Here is a 19,928-nt window from a genome sequence, read left to right on the forward strand (position 1 = left end):
TCTATGAATTGCCCCTGGTGTATGGGGAGTGAATGCGAATTTGGGATAGCATAGAACTAGTGTGAAAGGATGATCGATGGTTGGCATGGACTCGGTGGGCTGAAGAACCTGTTTCCATGCTGTATCTTTCATTTAATCAATAATAACATGAAAAAGAACCAAGGCAGATCAGAAATAAATGTATAGATTGGCCACTGTTAATTGTAGATGTGATTTAAAAATAATAAAAAGGAAATGAAGGGAGCACTTAGCAATTTAAGCAGCATTTGTGAAAGAAAAAGTTTTAACTTTTCAAAATGAAGACCATTTATTTCTGACTACATCTGATCTGATCTGCTCAGTATTTCCAATGTTTTTTAGTCTTATTTTAGATTTCAAGCATCTGCAACCTTTTGAACAAAAGTGGACTTAAAACTGTTACTTGAAGTGAATCACAGTCAGTGCACAGGAAGGATGCAAAGAAGGAATATCAAGGGTTTAGGTCAAACGTGTTCGCGTAATAGAAACAGGGAAACTTCAAATTTAGACACCCCTGGATGCCAAGGAACATATGGTATGTGGAAGATAGATCATGACAAATTAAAGTGGTATTTGGAAGCTCGAGTGTACAGTAACCAGAAATAATTATTGAAGGTATTGCAGTGAAATTATACAAATAAATTGGGTAGCCCTACAGGGTACAAGAATATAATATTTGCTGGTAAAATCAAGAAAAGCCCAAAGTATTGTGCATAGGTCTGGTCACCATGATATGGAATATGGAAACAAGAGAGAGCGTGCAGAAGAGAATTATGAGGATGCTGCCAGGATTAGAGTATTTTAGTTACGAAGAGGAAATGCTGCTTAGATTGTTTTCTTGGGTGCAAAGCAGGTTGAATGGAAGTGTACAAGAGCATGAGAGACTTACTGCGTGGGGGGGGGGGGGGGGGGGGGGAGTTACTACAGCAACTTGAGTCAGATTTTCTAATATACCTGAAGGAAGGATCATGCAACGTTAATCCTTTCAACCATAGCCATTTGATCCTTTTCTTCTCATAGAAGAATCAAGATCAAGCTGACTGCAGGGTCTGAATCTTTTTGCTTTCAGTCACAACTCCACAAAAGTCGAGGATTACAAGAAGGTCTTCCATGGTTTGCAAGATACTCCATTCACTAGATAAAATGTATCAGGGAACTATTAGAATGAAGAATTCTGACTCGAGTTTGCCGCACTGTAAAGGCTGTTTACCTTTGGCCGGGTATCAACCACATACAAGAAATCACTTCCTGGATTTGACTTCCTGATGGCCTGTAGCATCTGTTCATCCTCAAGGCACCGAGCACTGAAACCTGACAGAGGCTGGCTGCTTCTACAAATAGCAGCCTAGACAGAGAAAAGAACAGGAGATGAACTCATGCATTTCGCAATATTCAAGATCTTTTATCTTTTCCCAATTACCAACACAAATTTCTGTTTCTGTACAATTATTTTGGACTAGTTCTTTACCAGAGCAATGGAAGTTTAGTTCCGCTGCCCTGTTCTATCTTAATATGTATGTATTATTCCATATTGCATCTTAATTCCATACTGCATTTCTCTGTGTCTTTGATTTACACTTGTCTCAAAATAAAGACATTTCTCATGCATAACAATAACTTTAAATTGCTAACTCCAATTCCCAGGCTACTCAATTTAGGAAATATTTTGTCCTTGTTATCGCCACAGCATTAATTATTGTTTTAAAGTCTTCTATACCCATAGCTTCCCATCCTCTGTGAAATAATGCCAAACAGTTCCTTGTAACTGAAGTTTATTGCCCATCATATTAACCAATTATAACAGTATACTGTGGATGCCTTTAATCTATCTATAGCGGGACACCCAAGATTCTCATTACAGTCTCATCTGTACTTGCAAGACTTCATTCTCAATTTGCCCCTGCATTCTATGGACCATTTTTATAATAATTACAACTTAAGTCTTGGCTTAATTTTTTAAATCCCTAAATGTTTCTGTTCACCAGTCACTTTAGACCAATCTTATATTTCCTCCACCAAAAAAGTATGACTTCAAACTTACAAGCATGCAAGTTAATATTCACAGCACTATTCAAACATTCTCTCTGATGCAATATATGGTGAAAGCAAGTTACTATTTGAACATTCTTTTTAAATTAAACATTAAGAAACTGCACATACATTGTTATCTTGGCAGAAGTAACTTAGAACAGGAAAGCGTCCCCTGCTCCTGAATTTAGAGCTGCCAACTATGACTGGTATAGAGGCTGACTTTGGCACATACAGTTCTGCGGGATATGTGTCACAAACCTGGGACGAGAAAATAATTTAACAATGACCAGAAGTAAAACTGTTGCTACAGATATTACGGCTTTTTACAATAAATTTGTTTGAATAAATATCAAGAACACCAAATATCTCAAATATTCTTATATTAAAAATTAAGCGAAATCTTTTCAATTAGACACATCAACATGGAACTCACAATATGACAACATTTGCAAAATATGTTATATATTTTAGTTCACATCAGAACATGGAAATACATTTCTATAGTTTGAATCTTTGGAGCATTATGCAATGTACGCAATACTCTAGCATCAAGTATTGAATGAAAACTAGCGGGTTTTTTTAATTCAGTGCCATAAAACATTGAAACAAACATACACAGCACCATTGACAACACCTATCACACCATTTTGCCGACAGAATCATTTCTTTCCCAACAATTGGTAATGTTTCTAATAAGCAGATTATCGGTAATGTTTCTAATAAGCAAATTATCACTTAGATACATCTACCTTCTATAGGGGCTTGTTGGCAATTGTTGGGGTTAGTCTAGAATTAGTTTATTTAAAAAGGCATTAACTGCTTGTGAATGGGTCTGCTGAAAACAATGACAAAAATAGCTTGTGAAATCAGATTTACAACTGATAAAAACCAAGACAGTATTGTGCACACTAATCCTTTCAATTCTACAAAGGTGCTATATACATCCTGGTCACCCTATATAAAAAAGGAAACCTGGGTGTTCTGTATGAAAATTGTTTGTTGAATTTCCAGTGTCTTTTGTCTATTAGTTATGTTCAGCCTTTAGTTCCTAAGTTCATGTGATAGGAGCTGAATTAGGCCATTCAGTCCTTCATGTTTACTCTGCCAATCAATTATGGCTGATCTATCTATCCCTCTCTAACCCTATTCTCCTGCCTTCTCCACATGACACCTGATACCCATACTAATCAAGAATCTGTCTATCTCTGGCTTTAGAAATATCCAATTACTTGGTCTCCACAGCCTTCTGTGGCAATGAATTCCCCATCTCCTTCCTAAAGGAATGTCCTTTTATTCTGAGGCTATGACCTCTGGTCCTAGACTCTCCTACAAGTGAAAACGCCCTCTCCACATCCACTCTAACCAAGTCTTTCACCATTCGGTGAGTTTCAATGCCTCATCCTTCTAAACTCCAGCGAGTACAAGCTCAGCGCCGTCAAACGCTCATCATATGTTAACCCACTAATTCCTGGGATCATTCTCTTAAACCTCCTCTGGACCTCTCCAGAGCCAGCTCATCCTACCTCAGATATGGTGCCCAAAATTGCTCACGATATTCGAAATGCCATCTAACCAGCGCCTTGTAGAGACTTAGTATTGCATTCCTATTTTTGTATTCTAGTCCTCTTAAAATAAATGCTAGCATTGTGTTTGTCTTCCTTACTACCAATTCGACTTGCAAATTAACTTTTTGGAAATCAGCACTCCCACGTCCCTTTGCACCTCCGATTTCTGAATTCTCCCCATTTAGAAAATAGTCTATGCCTTTATTCCCACTAAAAAAATGCATGACTCCACACTTTGCTACACTGTATTCCATCTGCCATTTCTCTGCCCACTCTCCCAACCTGTCCAAGTCGTTCTGCAAAGTCCCTGCTTTCTCTGCACTACCTGCTTCTCCACCTATCTGCAAACTTGGCCACAAACCTTCGATCCCCTCATCATTCATCATTCCTTTGTTTTGTTAGTTATGGTATGTTCAGCTTTAGTTAAGGTCTGTAGATATTTTAATGCTTTGCTCTGTGCCTCAATAAAAGGTTTTAAACACAACTACTGAACTCGGCAATTCATTGAGAATTCAGCAATCCATGTATCAATTTTATCTGTCTTGGTCCACTGAGAATAGAGCCAGAGGCTGAAAAATGCAGTTTTCATATCTCACCCAGTCCCAGCATATTAATTTTCCACAGGGTCTGTACTTACCGAGTTCCTCGCAGAGGAAAAAATCAGATATCAGTTCCATAGGACATGCTGCAAATGAACAAATCTAGGACCAGTGGTGCAAGGCTGTACGTAGTCCCATTGTTAAATGATAATATCTCCAGAAAAATACGCTTAGGTGTGGGGAATTTTATGGATGATTATTGTCGGACAGCAGGAACATTCATCTCCTCTCCCCAAATATTTTTCCAACACACAACTAATTCACAAGTTTCAATCTTAATGCCATGCTAAGGAATTCCTCACTTCTGACAACCTTCCTGTGCATGCAATGTTTGGGAGTGGAACAGTGGCAGCTTCCCAGCGATACTGAAATCAGGGTTGATCCTCTGAACAGATGGAATTCCTCAGCAAGGATTTCAAATTATTTCTTCTTCTTTATCCATGCAGAGGTTTTTCCATTTATATCTTCATTCATATAAATTCAATTGTTGAAATTCTACTGAACTTGCTCACAGGCTCAATGCTGTAACATGTATTAAAATATTTAGTAATCCAGCTTCTAACAAATAGAATATCTTTATAAATTCACACACATAGCAAATCGGTTAGTAAATTTACCCCGTATTCTCTGTTTACATGAGAAACCTGCCAAAAGCTGTTAGGTAGTCCCATGCGATTATATTCAGCTTTGAGATATGTCAGTTTCCATCCTCTTGCTCTCTCATCTTTTCCTTGTTTTGGATTAAACGAGAAGCAATATAGTTCTTCATAGTTGACTGAAAATTGCACAAAAACACAAAACAGAATCACAATTTACTTTTATATTCATTCAGGCTCCTATAACTATTTTTTCAATGGAATCTCCAAAGTTAATAAATCTTCAACAGTGTCACTAAAAGTAAAAACAAAAAGAATTCCCACAAGATCATCGTATTTTCCATTACTTCATTCTGACGGGTTTGCATTGATAAAGTGCAAAATTCTTTCAAATTGCATTTTATATTTTCATATTTCATATTTCCTTACAATGTGGAATGTGGTCTTAATGCACATCAAGACTATGCTGGCTTTCTGAGTGATCCCAATGATCTAATTTCCCCATCTATTTCCGTGTAACATATTCCCCCACAATAACCATTAACACCATCGATCCAAACAATTCTCCTATTACTCCAAACTCAAGGCAACTTGCAGCAGCCAATCTAATAGCTCGCACTTCTATGAGATGTGAGAGGAAGCCGGAGAATCCAACACAGTCAAATGGAGAACGTGCAAACTCCTCACGGACAGCAGAAGAGACCAGGATCGATCCCAGGGTGCTAGTTTTGTGAGACAGCTGCACTAGCTTCAAATCTACAATGCCATCATTACGATCAGCTCAACTTCTTTTCTATGTATTATAACTGCAAATCAAAACCAAAATGTACAGCCTTCTAAAGAGGTTTCATGAATGTGCATTGTTGAACATTGCATTTTGGTACATATCAGGCACGTGCCGTGAGTAATTACTCAGGGTAGGCAGTCAGTCGGCTTTTAAAAAATCTTAAATCGCGCATGTGCAGATTGTTCTCCTCCCCGTAAGCTGTCAGTTGACTTTTATAAAGCCATATCTCTTAATAAAGTACTGTATTTCCCGGCAATGAAGATGTACCTGTGTCAAAGACGCACCTCCATTTTTAGTTGCTGCATTTTGAAAAAAGGCTGGGGGGACATAGAATTTCTCACGCTCAAAAAAATAAAAAAATAAAAAGTAACAATTCAATTTGCCCAAGGCTTCCAAATCTCCTTCATTCTGAATTACTGAATGGGTGGATTACTGAAGGGTGGAGAGTGACGGCAGGTGGAGCGATGGTGGGAAAAACGGGTGCACACCGGGACAAGTTAAATCAGTTGTGATCTTATTGAATGACAATACTAGTTCAAGGGACCAATTGGGTAGAGAGTTCCTTTCACAGCATGTGGGCCAGGGGTAAAGTTACGGGGAAAGCAGGAGCGTTGAGAAGGAGGTGGTCGGGGATCATGCCAGTAACTCACTCACTCACCGCTGCCGCGGCACTCAGGGCACGGAGCCACCGCATTGTGGCCGGGGAGGTAATTAGCTCAGGTGGCTGCGAGCGGCCGCTGGTACTGGACAGCAGAATCAGCCGCCACATCAGCGCCTTCTGCCGGCCCGCTCACCTCTGGCAGATAACAGGACAGCGGGCGGTGGAGCTTACTCCTGTGTCAGCACAAACAAGGGACCAATTGAGGTTACTCGCGCTGACACAGGAGTAAGCTCCACCGCCCACTGTCCTGTTATCCATCGCCCGCTGACCCGCTCTTGAGCTGGTCCCCTCACTGTCCGGTCTACATTGAAAGACACACACCGGAGGATTTATGCCTATCTAAGATATCGATCTCTTAGTTAGGCATAATTCTCCCATGCCTTTACTATTTATATTTAATAATTACCATTTTATAATTTTAGTCAGGGTTGGCAGTGCCTACCTTGCCTACTCTGACGGCACGTGCCAGGTACATATAATAATAATAATAATAATAATAATGGATGGGATTTATATAGCGCCTTTCTAATACTCAAGGCGCTTTACATCGCATTATTCATTCACTCCTCAGTCACACTCGGTGATGGTAAGCTACTTCTGTAGCCACAGCTGCCCTGGGGCAGACTGACGGAAGCGTGGCTGCCAATCTGCGCCTACGGCCCCTCCGACCACCACCAATCACTCACACACATTCACACACATTCACACACAGGCAAAGGTGGGTGAAGTGTCTTGCCCAAGGACACAACGACAGTATGCACTCCAAGCGGGATTCGAACCGGCTACCTTCCGGTTGCCAGCCGAACACTTAGCCCATTGTGCCATCTGTCGTCCCGACATATGTGACAATGACAGATGCGCAGAGTCAGTGAGCCTAGCTCAATGGCTTTGTAATCCCAATTTGTAACCTGGAACATCTCACATTAAACATTTTCAACTTGAAATATTTTTGTTCAAAATACCCAAAACAGTAAAAATGTAAGGAGAAAAATGCAATCAATAGAAATTTTCAATATTTGTTACAATATAGACCAAGGAATGTGATAAACAGTTGCAGAAGATAGCCTGTGTTTTTCAGTGCACACCCAGATAACATACCAGGTCTACAGATATACAATCAAAATGTTGATGAACAAACATGCAGCATGCCTCACATTAACCATAAACCGTGTTCTATTTTCACTGCTCTGAGCAATGGTGCATTGTCTCTATTATAATTAAAGACAATTCAGTGATACTGACAATGCAAGAGCTATCAATATATTGCAAAGGTCTAAAAACAGTGAAATCAGGGGATGGGGACAACTAATATTTCAGACATAAGGCTATTAAGCAAGAATTCCCATTTATCTATTGAGATAAAAATAAAGGTCAGATTCTTGGAGCATAACAACAAAAGCTTTCAATTGCATAGGTAGCTTCTTAGTGTAATTACCTTTAGATTATTCTTCCAAATGCAAGCTTCCACGTGCACCCAATGCACATGACAATAATTAAAACCAAGCAAAGATTGCTTCTGGCACAGTGGGAGAATGTTGCCAATGATTAAAGAAATGATGATTTCCATTATTCCAACTCCTGAGTTGAAGCTCAGTGGGTCTTACTTTAGGTCTTACTTTGACCAGGAACCTCAAGTCACCTTTATGTTGAAAGACTAATCTGGCATCCAAAGTGTAGGTCAGTTAAAAGATGCTTTGTAAATAAAAACTAAGAATAAATTCCTAGTGCCAAAAGTTCAAATTCTAGAAATACATGAGAGATCACAGAGAAGAAAGTGCCTTAAAATGTCTGATGAGCCACTGAATAGCCAGAGCACCCACCTCCTTCATCCCAAACCCCAGGAAAAGTATTGTGTCCTTATTTAGTCATTTACAACATTCCCTATTTATCTATTAGTTTTCTGAAAAAAAATCTGTCTAGGACACATCATTCTAGATAAAGGTCCCGACCTATTTTGAAATCAAATGGATTGGCTTTTTCCATTTTTCAAATACCAGTCAATTGGGGATCAGAATGTCAAAAGATCCACCATTGCTGCAAGGGAAAAAATTAATTCCCTTTTGAATAGACATATGGATATACAAACGTTGCAAAGGGGAAAAAATCTTTTTTCTCATACTGTTCCTTATAATTTGGTCATAATTTAAAGAGAACAATTATAGAAACATTGTTTATATTAGCAGAGAAACATTCAGGAATAGGATCATTGATTGTAAAAGTTCAATGGGTACTGTATATCTTGCTTACTGTCATAATTCTGCAATGGTTTTACACTGCATTAGATTTCCACTTCCATTACATGCATCTCTGCACACAAATATGCAGAAAATTCCAGGGGCTATTTTTTTTTTTCATTTTCTATCACAGATGTTTTAACAGATGAACAAGTTCATTTATTATCCAAATTCAGATCTTGATTAAATATAAGAATGTTTTGTTTTCCATATCACAGGTTCTACTCAAAGTATCCTAATCAAGTAGGAAAATTACCTGGACGCGATAAACGAATTAACGAAATGTAAATATCATGGCAGTCTCTTTCTTGCGAAATGATAAACTGGATGACCTGGAAATTCTTGCAGCGAATAAGTAGCGGACACCCTGTTGCAGTTGTTGCTTGCTTTTCCACGGCACAGATCTGACTATGAAGTACCTGGTGCAGAAATATAAGAAATATAAGAAATGACACATCTGTGCCATATTTCTTCCTCCTTTTGAAAAACAGAAAATAACCAGAGCCGAGTCCAAAAATATAATCAACATTTTCATGTATTTTTACTAATGTTCCTTTTAACTCGGTGTTATCTGAAAACTTGAATATTTCTTAGTTCCACCATTAAAATCTTGCACGTGTGGTGAAGCTCTGAAGACCCATAAAAGGATCCACAACAGAAAAACAAAACCTACAACTCTAATTTGAGTCTTCTATCTCTAAACAAATTATCATCCCATATTACGAGGTTAACTCCAATTTAAATTATTTTAATTTTGTTAATCTTTGCTAATCTTTTAAGGAGAACCTCATCAGTCCACAAACCTGGAGAGAATGTGCTTGGAAGCTCCCACATCCACCACACTAATAACCTACTTACAAAAAGGGAGCAGATATCCTGACATTATGAACCTCCAAGTTCATACTTAATTACGGGAGATGGATAGATATTAGATATTTAATAATCAAGGGATTTAACCTCATACAGGGAAATCTTATGAGATGGATGCCATGATTTTATTGTAAGAGGTTCAAAGGGTCAATGGTCCACCCTTCATTCAATCTCCTACGTTCCTATACTGAGAATCTTTGATTTGTTATTTTTGTTCAAGTGTTCAGTTACTCCCTTTATAAAGCCAGAGTAGTTATCTAGCACAGCTATTGCTAGACCCATAATAGCTGGCTGGTGGAGAGACTGATGAAGCTGAATTTTAGTTAAAATATAAGAAGATATTAAATTGGCTTCTGGGCTAGCTTACAGCTTATATTTAGTCTCAAATTAGGCTTGCCTTAGGTTGCGGGTGTGTGGGATAATAAATCCTATAACATTGTCTCCCAAGTGAGGAAGTGACAGAGAAAGAAACAGCTAGTCACATCTTTGAAGTAAGATGCCATAAACCAAATGGCCTATGTTTATGAAGGACCAAATGACAGAGAGGAAGCAGCGAGAGCTAGGGTGATCTCTGTGAAGTTAAAATGTCGTAAACCAAATGGCCAATGTTATCTTGTACTATTTAAACAAAAGGCCTTTGATGTGATGCATTCTGTGGAAACCTTTTCCTGTACCTCTGACCATGACTAATGTCTGTGAAATGTGCTAAGGGGACAAAAAAACCCTATTTAAGGCAATGTAATTCTGTTGTTCAGTGAGGTGAACGGAGGACGGTCAAGTGTCTGTAATGGTTACTTGACTGGAGTTCTCCCTCCCTTCCATCGGCCGATAATAAGTAAAGTTGTGAACTGGTCTACCAAACAGTTTGTGTGGTGTCTGTTTATTAAGAAGCGAACCTGGTTTAGTAGTTAAGAAAGTAGCTTTTTCATTGGCGTAGTTATGCAGGCCTCGCTGGGACCACATCAACAGCTGACTGTGCAAGAGGTTGCAGAGGTTGCCGGGATTGGAAGGGAGATAACTGAGCTCTATCGGCCCCCTTGTAAGACCGACTCCCTAGAAACTCCCGGGAACATCTGTGATCCTTCAGCAGACATTGAATTGGTTCCCTGCCGAGGTTCTTAGAAACAGACAAAGGTAAGACCAGTTGGGCTTTATATGTTTTTTTTAAGAAGGGATTGTGTATGTATTTTTAAGACAGAATTGTGCATGTATTTTTAAGAAGGGCTTGTGTATATTTTTAAGAAGGACTGGAGCGGTTTCTCTTTCTATCTCTCTTTGTTTTCTCTTTTTTATCTCTCTCTACTAAGGGCTCATCGGCCTCGTTAAGATATCCGTGATTTGTCGGGTTGAATGGGGGTTGAGGTGTGCGTCTGGCTTATTGAGACATCCGCAGAGTTGTCGGATTGAGAAATAAGTGGCGTTGTATATTAAGGTTAAAACGTCTGCCAGGTTGACACTGGGGTCTCGGTTATCGAGTTGGCCTCGTTGAGACACTTGGGTCGTATATTAAAGAGTTCAAAAGTCAGCCAAATTGAGAAACTGGGGTCTCGAGTAGCGAGTCGGCCTGGTTGATATATTTGGAACGATTCGGAATTAAGAAGTCAGTTTTCTCTCTCTTTCTATCTATATATATGAGGAATGCTCTGGATAACAGTCCAACATATGTGTTATTTGAATCCTAGGTATAATAAGAAATTTAGAATGTTAAGTTACAAGTTGACCAAACGGTTAGGGGATGAAGCCTGGCCAGTAAGGGGAACATGGAATGTAGAAACATTTATATGGGAAAGGAAGGCAGGAAAGAAATGGAAGAAAGGAATTAAAACATGGGAAGCAGAAGCAGAGAAGAAGCATGAGGAGAGTAGAGATCGAAGTTGGATGGATACTGCATGTCAGAAGGGGATAGAGTTAAGAAACAAGGATAGAACTCGGAAAGGATGGAACGTATTACAACTAGAATGCCAGTGGGCAGAGGAACAAGAGGAAATAATTAAAAGACAGACAGGAGGTGAGAAACAGGTGATGGTTAGTAAAAAATAAACCCAGTACTGGTAAATCCTCTGGAGGAGACTTCATGTCTGGCACGACGACCCTGTTTGGTAGTGAAGATGAGGAGTTAGATAATCTTGGGAGATGTCCACCTCCCTATGCCCTACCAGTAGCAATGGCATCTTTACCTGGGACAGTTCCGTCAGTAACATCCCTATACCTTGAAGTTCTGACCTTACAAAGCTCCCCAGGATTGGGAGCACGGGAATGCCTTTCTGTGCGTAATTTGTTTAACGCATTGATGCTACCAGAACAGCTGGTCATTGTTAAATGTACTGCACACACTGGTGCTGGGGACCCTATAGCAAAAGGCAATAGGTTGCTGATAGTGTATCCAAACAGTGCAGCCTGTACATCCAAATGCGTAGTGACAGCACGTAAACAGATGCTAGCAAATAGAACGGTCCTGCCAAACATGAAGGAGGTATGTACATTACAGAGGGACGCCTCTTATATATAATAATAACTATGGAAACAAGAGGGCTGTGCCATTGATTCAGCACACCCCGCTTGGACAAGTTGGTGTACACTACATTTTTACCCGTCTTACCCATGCTGGTAAGGAGGGAATGATAGGATAACAAAGGAAATGTGGTGGCAGGCCTATGAATGTAAAATTTGCCAACAAAGTAATCCAGGCAAATCAATTAAGATACCTTCAGCGGTGACGCCAATGCCATCACGATCGTTTGAATGCATACAGATTGATTTTATTGAAATGCCAAGGGCCCAGTGTTATAAATATTGCTTAGTGATTTTAGATTTATTTAGCAGGTGGAGTGAAGCTCTACCAACCACTAATAATACTGCTGAAACTATGGTAACTTTGTTGTTAAGAGAAGTTATTCCCAGGTTTGGCCTACCTAATGTCATAAGCTCAGACAATGGTCCTCATTTTAACCACTATTAATAAGGAAATATGTGCACATTGTAATATTCAACAGCAATTTCACTGTGTACACCACCCACAGGCATCTGGGATGGTGGAAAGAGTCAATGGGGATTGCAAAACAAAATTACCCCGGAGGTAAATCCTTTTTCTGACAGGCAACTATGTTATAAAAAAATTGGGGATGAAGGGAAATTTGATGGAGAAACGAGGAAAGAGCTAGGGAGACTGAAAAGTCAAGGGGAGTCTGACTAATCATGATCTGGATCAATGTCCAATTAGGGTTAGGTAACCAGGATTTTGGTAAACAGAAATCTTGTCAGAAAAAGGGAAAGTAAATTACAAAGAGATGTCTTTGAAGATGAAATATTATATACTGCTGGTAAAACAATGTTTTTGTATATATACTGCTGGTAAAACAATGTTTTTGTATATGTACTGCTTGTAAAACAATGTTTTATGTGGAATGTGTGAAATTTGAAGCAATGAGCAAAGTTGTGTATCGCTTTAAGAAGTTTGTCCTTTAAAATGCAAATGACACAGACAGTTTTGGTGTGCTCCGTTAAGAAACAGGCATGAATGGGGGGCGGAGCTATACTCGAATGATAAAGTGTTGGTTGATTATAAATCTTTTGAGCCAAGTTAAAAAAGACTCATCCCGATTAAAGTGTTAAATGAGATTGGAAATGTCAAAATTACAGAGAAAAAGAAAATGTGTTATTGATTACTGATTCTGAGTGAGTTCTTTTAGGAAAGATTGTTTTGATATGATAACAGAGGTTGTCTTTTAAAATGCAAATGAAGCAAGATTACTGTTTTCAAGCAAACAAAATGTTGAAGCATGGGCTGTTTGAGGAAAATGAAGGTAGATGAAAAATTGTATTATGACTTACAAAAGGGGGTTTGAGGGAACTCACAATGAGGGATGAAGGGAGAGCCTCTTCGGATATAATTGGATTAAAGAATAAGTTCACAGGGAAGTGTTAAGAAGGAACTGAGATACGAGGATCAAAGGAAGACAAAAGTGCTGGAGAAACTCAGCTGGGAACAAGATTTACAACTTTTTATTGATACAGGAAAAGCTGCGGTGTCCACCCCCTGGAGAGTGGGGGGGAAGCCACCGACAGGCCCTGGGCAATTAACTAATTATGTATGGTCGGCAATTAACCCATGTCTTGCCAGATCTACATTCCCAGGTTGGAGGGGTTTTTGCTGGAAACCAGTGACCAAGGCCATCAAAGCTATACGATGATGGTGCTGGGACAAGAAAAAATTGAGACTGTATTGAAAAGAACAACCAAGTGTTGCTAACAACATGAACTGCTGTAAAGATTGAAGATCATCGTCGCTGGATACATTTGATTGACTGTGAACAGTTTGTGGAAACAAGGACGATGGGCTATGGATGCTCCCTTTATTCTGGGGTGGCCCAGCCCACATGGACTGAACTTTCTTCAGAATGGCAAGCTTGTGGACTAACCCACATTTAAAGGATGGTACACACCTCCTTTTAAACAAGATTGAAGTCAAACATGACAAGCGCAGCAAAGATAGCCTGACTACAGACAGTAAGAGGTCTGCAAAGGCCAGTTAAATCTACCTGTTTTTGCCACAACCAAGGCACTGGTGTATTTTTAGGAAACAGTATATTTGTGACAGGCATTGTTATGTTGCAAATGCATTGCCACACAAGAGAAGCATGAACCAGTTACACCAGCACACGGGGAATTCCAACCGAAGCCGAATAAAGGCTGAGCAATTTTAATGATCCTTTTCCTGTCCTATGGTAGTATCTTAGTGTCACGTCCGGGGGAGGTTGGTGGCCATTTAAAATGTTTGGAGGGACTTGTGGAACGATTGTCCACTATGAAATGATTGTGTTACTAGTGTACTATTAATTTGTCTGATGAGATGCTTATGGTCTTTCGTATGTACTCAGCAAGGACTGTAGTTGTTATCAAAAATTTGATAAAAGGATGGAATGATGAAGCTGAATTTTAGTTAAAATATAAGAAGATATTAAATTGGCTTCTGGGCTAGCTTACAGCTTATATTTAGTCTCAAATTAGGCTTGCCTTAGGTTGCGGGTGTGTGGGATAATAAATCCTATAACATTGTCTCCCAAGTGAGGAAGTGACAGAGAAAGAAACAGCTAGTCACATCTTTGAAGTAAGATGCCATAAACCAAATGGCCTATGTTTATGAAGGACCAAATGACAGAGAGGAAGCAGCGAGAGCTAGGGTGATCTCTGTGAAGTTAAAATGTCGTAAACCAAATGGCCAATGTTATCTTGTACTATTTAAACAAAAGGCCTTTGATGTGATGCATTCTGTGGAAACCTTTTCCTGTACCTCTGACCATGACTAATGTCTGTGAAATGTGCTAAGGGGACAAAAAAACCCTATTTAAGGCAATGTAATTCTGTTGTTCAGTGAGGTGAACGGAGGACGGTCAAGTGTCTGTAATGGTTACTTGACTGGAGTTCTCCCTCCCTTCCATCGGCCGATAATAAGTAAAGTTGTGAACTGGTCTACCAAACAGTTTGTGTGGTGTCTGTTTATTAAGAAGCGAACCTGGTTTAGTAGTTAAGAAAGTAGCTTTTTCAAGACTCTCACCCTCTCCACCAAACTGCTGATTCTAGGTCCTTTCTTAAACAGTGAAATAACATTTGCCATTTTCCAAATCAAAAGGTTTACATCTCTGCAGTAAAGAATGGAAAATTATGACTAAAGAAGTGCAATTCCCTCACCTATATTAAAAAGTATATTACGGTATTGAATAGGTTCTGATAGTGATGAGCTCATATCAGGGATGGGCCTGTTCATTCAGATGACAGCAGTAAAAATCTGGTCTGGCAAGTTCTGCTGTAACATTAGGTTTACAACATGTATGTAATATGATGAACAACGCAAAAGAAATGGAACATTCACTTTTCAGAATTTCAGTTTGAGTAAACCCAGATTTTCTTGTTCTCGTGCGATTCTTTGTGGACATCCCACGAATGGAATGCTTCACAAAGGAAGCTTGATTTTTTTCAGCTCGTTAAACAAGTTGATCATAACACCAATTCTACAATATTACACCGAACTTTGAGCAGAAGCTGATGTAATTGGATATGCAGGGAATGGATATGGCTCACATGCAGTCAGAGGAGATTAGTTTAACTTGGCATCATGATCAGCACATACACTGTGGGCTGACAGAACTGTTCCTGTGCTATACAGTTCTATGCTCTATTTTCTAAATTCTCATCAGGATCTTAATGTCTACAATGTCTGCCTTGTCTTCCAAGGCACCACAATATGCTTAGTCAAACTGGAAGAATGCCTTAAAAGACAGGGGGGGGAAGCTGGACATAGGGAGAGAATTCCAGAGCATAGGACCTTGAATGCTATAGACAAGTCACCAAAGATGAGAAGTAAAGTTGAGCAATGCAGTTATCTCAAGGAATTAAAAGGGATGAAAGAGATTACAGAGATATGAGATAAACAATGGAAAGATTTGAAAACAAATGTAAGAGATTTTTTAATCCATTGATTAACCAGGAATGAATGAACAGTAAGCTTTGGCACGAGGGGTGAATAGAACTTGCTGCTAGTTGGAATTTGGATGATGTTGTTTACAAGAGTAAAATATGGTGAGAATGGCCAGGTCTATACTGGAATAGTCATATCTCGTTTTAACAGCTATGAGACACCAAATTATCTTAGGCAAATGCATAATCAGACAATATTGTGATGGTATAAAAAGTAGCCCTAATGACGACACAGAGTTCTGGGTGAAAGCTCAGTTTTGGATCAAATACAATATCAAGGCTGTAAAAAGGGTTGGTTCACTTTCAGCGAAGTTGCTAAGATGAAGGATGTAGTCTGTGATAAAGTGAACTGGTTACTCAGGGATTGATAGATGACCTATTTTAGGTTCAATTAAGATAAATTTCTACTTATTCAGTACAATTTAGAGGTTGCAAAAGGACTCAAATGTTTATGGGTCTCAAAAATCTGATTGAGTTGTTTGAATATGTGACAAAAAAAGTTGAGAAGGACAGAGCTGTAGACGTTATATACTGTATACGGATTTGAGCAAGGCATTTGACAAGGTTCCACATGGTAGGCTGCTCTGGAAGGTTAGATCACATGGGATCCTAGGAGAGATAGCTTTTCGTGTCTTCACTTCCCCCCTGGCCTCCCCCTTTCTGATACGGAACGATCTGTCCTCAACAGAGGCCTCATCTTCGTTCCCCTCGCCCTCACCTCAACGAGTTGCGGGTTAGCCATGACGTAGAGCTTTGCTTCCGTCACCTCTGCCTCCATGCCTTTTTCTATGGGAAGGAGTCCTCACCACCTAGTGATGACCCCTTCTCCTGTCTCCACCAGTTCCCCTCCTCTTGGACTCTGCAGAACGGCCTTCTACCCTCTCTAGACCTCTTTAATTCTAACTTCCGGCGTGACAACATTTCCACTACCATCACTTACTCCAACTTCACCCCCTCTGAGCGTACAGCCCTCCGCTGACTCTGAAGCAACCCTGACATTATAATCAAACCTGCCGACAAGGGAGGTGCCGTGGTAGTCTGGCGCGTTGACCTCTATCGGGCCGAAGCCACCTCCTCCTACTAATCCTTGGACCATAATCCCACAGACGAGCACCAGGCCTTAACCTCAAACACCATTACTGATTTAATCACTTCTAGCTGTCTGCCTTCCACAGCCTCCAACCTTATCGTTTCCCAGCCGTGCACAGCACGGATTTACCTCCTCCCCAGAATCCAGAAACACAACTGCCCTGGCAAACCCATTGTTTCTGCCTGCTCCTGTCACGTGGAAATGATTTCCACGTACCTCGACTTCATCCTATTCCCCCTGGTCCATTCTCTCCCGACCTATGTCCAAGATACCTCACATGCCCTTCATCTCTTTAATGACTTCCACTTTCTGAGCCCCCACTCCGTCATCTTTACCATGGACATTCAGTCACTCGATTCCTCCATCCCCCACCAGGAAGCCCTTAAAGCCCTCCGTTTCATCCTCGACTGCAGAACGATCCAATTTCCCTCTACAATTAGCCACATTTTCCCATCTTCACCCCTTTCCATCTTCCGCAGATTCCATTCCCTCCGCAACTCCCTGGTTAACGCATCCCTTCCCATCCAAGCCACCCCTTCCCCAGGTACCTTCCCCTGCAACCGCAGAAGACGCAACACCTGTCGCTATACCTCCTCCCTCGACTCTGTCCAGGGACCCCGACAGTCCTTTCAGGTTAGGCAGAGGTTTACTTGCAGCTCCTCCAACCTCATCTACTGTATCTGGATTCTTATACATCAGCGAGACCAAACGTAGACTGGGCAATTGTTTCGCGGAACACTTTCGCTCAGCCTGCCTGAACCAACCAGATCTCCAATTTGCCAGACACTTTAATTCTCCTTCCCACTCCTACACAGACCTTTCTGCCCTCGGCCTACTCCATTGTCAGAATGAGGCTAAATGCAAATTGGAGGAGCAGCATCTCATATTTCGCTTTGATAAGGTCCCGCACGATAAGGGTGTTGACATGGATCGAAAATTGGTTGGCAGACAGGAAGCAAAGAGTAGGAGTGAACAGGTCCTTTTCAGAATGGCAAGCAGTGGCGAGTGGAGTACCGCAAGGCTCGGTGTTGGGGCCGCAACTGTTTACCATATATATTAATGATTTGGAAGAGGGAATTAGGAGCAACACTAGCAAGTTTGCGGATGACACAAAGCTGGGTGGCAGTGTGAACTGTGAAGAGGATGTTAGGAGGTTGCAGGGTGACCTGGACAGGTTGAATGAGTGGGCAGATGCAGTATAATATAGGTAAATGTGAGTTTATCCACTTTGGCGGCAAAAACAAGGGGGCAGATTATTATCTCAATGGGGTAAGGTTAGGTAAGGGGGAGGTGCAGCGAGACTTGGGTGTCCTTGTACATCAGTCACTGAAAGTTGGCTTACAGGTACAGCAGGCAGTGAAGAAAGCTGATGGAATGTTGGCCTTCATTACAAGAGGATTTCAGTATAGGAGTAAAGAGGTTCTTCTGCAGCTGTATAGGGCTCTGGTAAGACCACATCTGGAGTATTGTGTACAGTTTTGGTCTCCTAATTTGAGGAAGGACATCCTTGTGATTGAGGTAGTGCAGCGTAGGTTCACGAGATTGATCCGTGGTATGGCGGGACTGTCATATGAGGAAAGTTTGAAAAGACTAGGCTTGTATTCACTGGAGTTTAGAAGGATGAGGGGGATTCTTATAGAGACATGTAAAATTATAAAAGGACTGGACAAGCTAGATGCAGGAAAAGTGTTCCCAATGTTGGGCGAGTCCAGAACCAGGGGCCACAGTCTTAGAATAAAGGGGAGGCCATTTAAGACTGAGGTGAGAAAAAACTTTTTCACCCAGTTGTGAATTTGTGGAATTCCCTGCCACAGAGGGCAGTGGAGGCCAAATCACTGGATGGATTTAAGAGAGAGTTAGATAGAGCACTGGGGACTAGTCGAATCAAGGGATATGGGGAGAAGGCAGACACAGGTTATTGATTGGGGACGATCAGCCATGATCACAATGAATGGCGGTGCTGGCTCGACGGGCCGAATGATCTCCTCCTGCACCTATTTTCTATGTTTCTATGCTTGGGCAGCTTAGAGCCCAGTGGTATGAATATTGATTTATCTCACTTCAGGTAGCCCCGGCATTCCCTCTCCATCCTTCCCCCACCCAAGTCGCACTAGCTTCTCATTTCCACCCTACCATCAGCTTACAATGGCCTGCTTCCTTTATCATTGTTACTTTTTTGCATATCTTTCATTCATTTTTCTTTATCTCTCCACATCACCATCTATATCTCTCATTTCCCTTATCCCGAACCAGTCTGAAGAAGGGTCTCGACCCGAAACATCACCCATTCCTTCTCTCCAGAGATGCTGCCTGTCACACTGAGTTACTCCAGCTTTTTGTGTCTATCTGCAGCATCTGCAGTTCCTTCTTACACATATTAGGATCCTTCGGGAGATCCTTCGCCCCTGCAGCCATTAGATTTTATAATTCGGACCGCTAGGCTGTAGGGGGATGCATTTTGCAATTATTAATTTTTAACTGTTAATTATTGGTCTTTTTAAGTATTTATTGCTCTCAGGTAGTGTCCACATTGTATTCTATGTATTTTCTGTCTGCGTTCGTTTTGAATCTGTGGGTTTGTTGGTTGGGAGCTTCTGGACATCTGAATTTCCCTGAGGGGATCAATAAAGTATTTATTATTATTATTATTATTATTATTATTATTATTATTAGATATAGAAGTTGGGAGGTCATGTTTCAGTTGTATAAGACATCGGTGATGCAACATTTAGAGTATTGAGTTCAGTTTTGGTTACCATCTTATAGGAAAGATGTTGTCGAGCTGGAGAGGGTGCAGAGAAGATTTACAAAGATGTTGCTAGGATTCAAGGTCTGAGCTACAGAGAGAGATTGAGCAGGCTAGGACATAATTCCTTGGAGCGCAGGAGGATGAGCGGTGATCTTATAGAGATGTATAAAATCATGAGAGGAATAGATTGGGTGAATGCAGAGTCTTGTGCCCATAGTGGAATCGAGAACCAGCGGACATAGGTTTAAGGAAAG

General features: G+C 40.6%; 1 protein-coding gene across 1 annotated transcript in view; it reads right to left on the reverse strand.

The window, feature by feature from the left end:
• The window catches only part of mtmr7 (myotubularin related protein 7), a 110,999-nt gene that overhangs the window by 53,178 nt on the left and 37,893 nt on the right, over positions 1-19,928 (reverse strand). Inside the window, exons 3-6 of the mRNA XM_033029319.1 lie at positions 8,748-8,910; positions 4,831-4,988; positions 2,179-2,307; positions 1,229-1,363 (exon numbers count right to left, since the gene is read on the reverse strand). Coding sequence (XP_032885210.1) covers positions 1,229-1,363; positions 2,179-2,307; positions 4,831-4,988; positions 8,748-8,910 — 585 coding nt within the window. The remainder of the gene's footprint in view (positions 1-1,228; positions 1,364-2,178; positions 2,308-4,830; positions 4,989-8,747; positions 8,911-19,928) is intronic.

Source organism: Amblyraja radiata, chromosome 1 (assembly GCF_010909765.2).
Source record: "Amblyraja radiata isolate CabotCenter1 chromosome 1, sAmbRad1.1.pri, whole genome shotgun sequence".
Classification (NCBI taxonomy): domain Eukaryota; kingdom Metazoa; phylum Chordata; class Chondrichthyes; order Rajiformes; family Rajidae; genus Amblyraja; species Amblyraja radiata.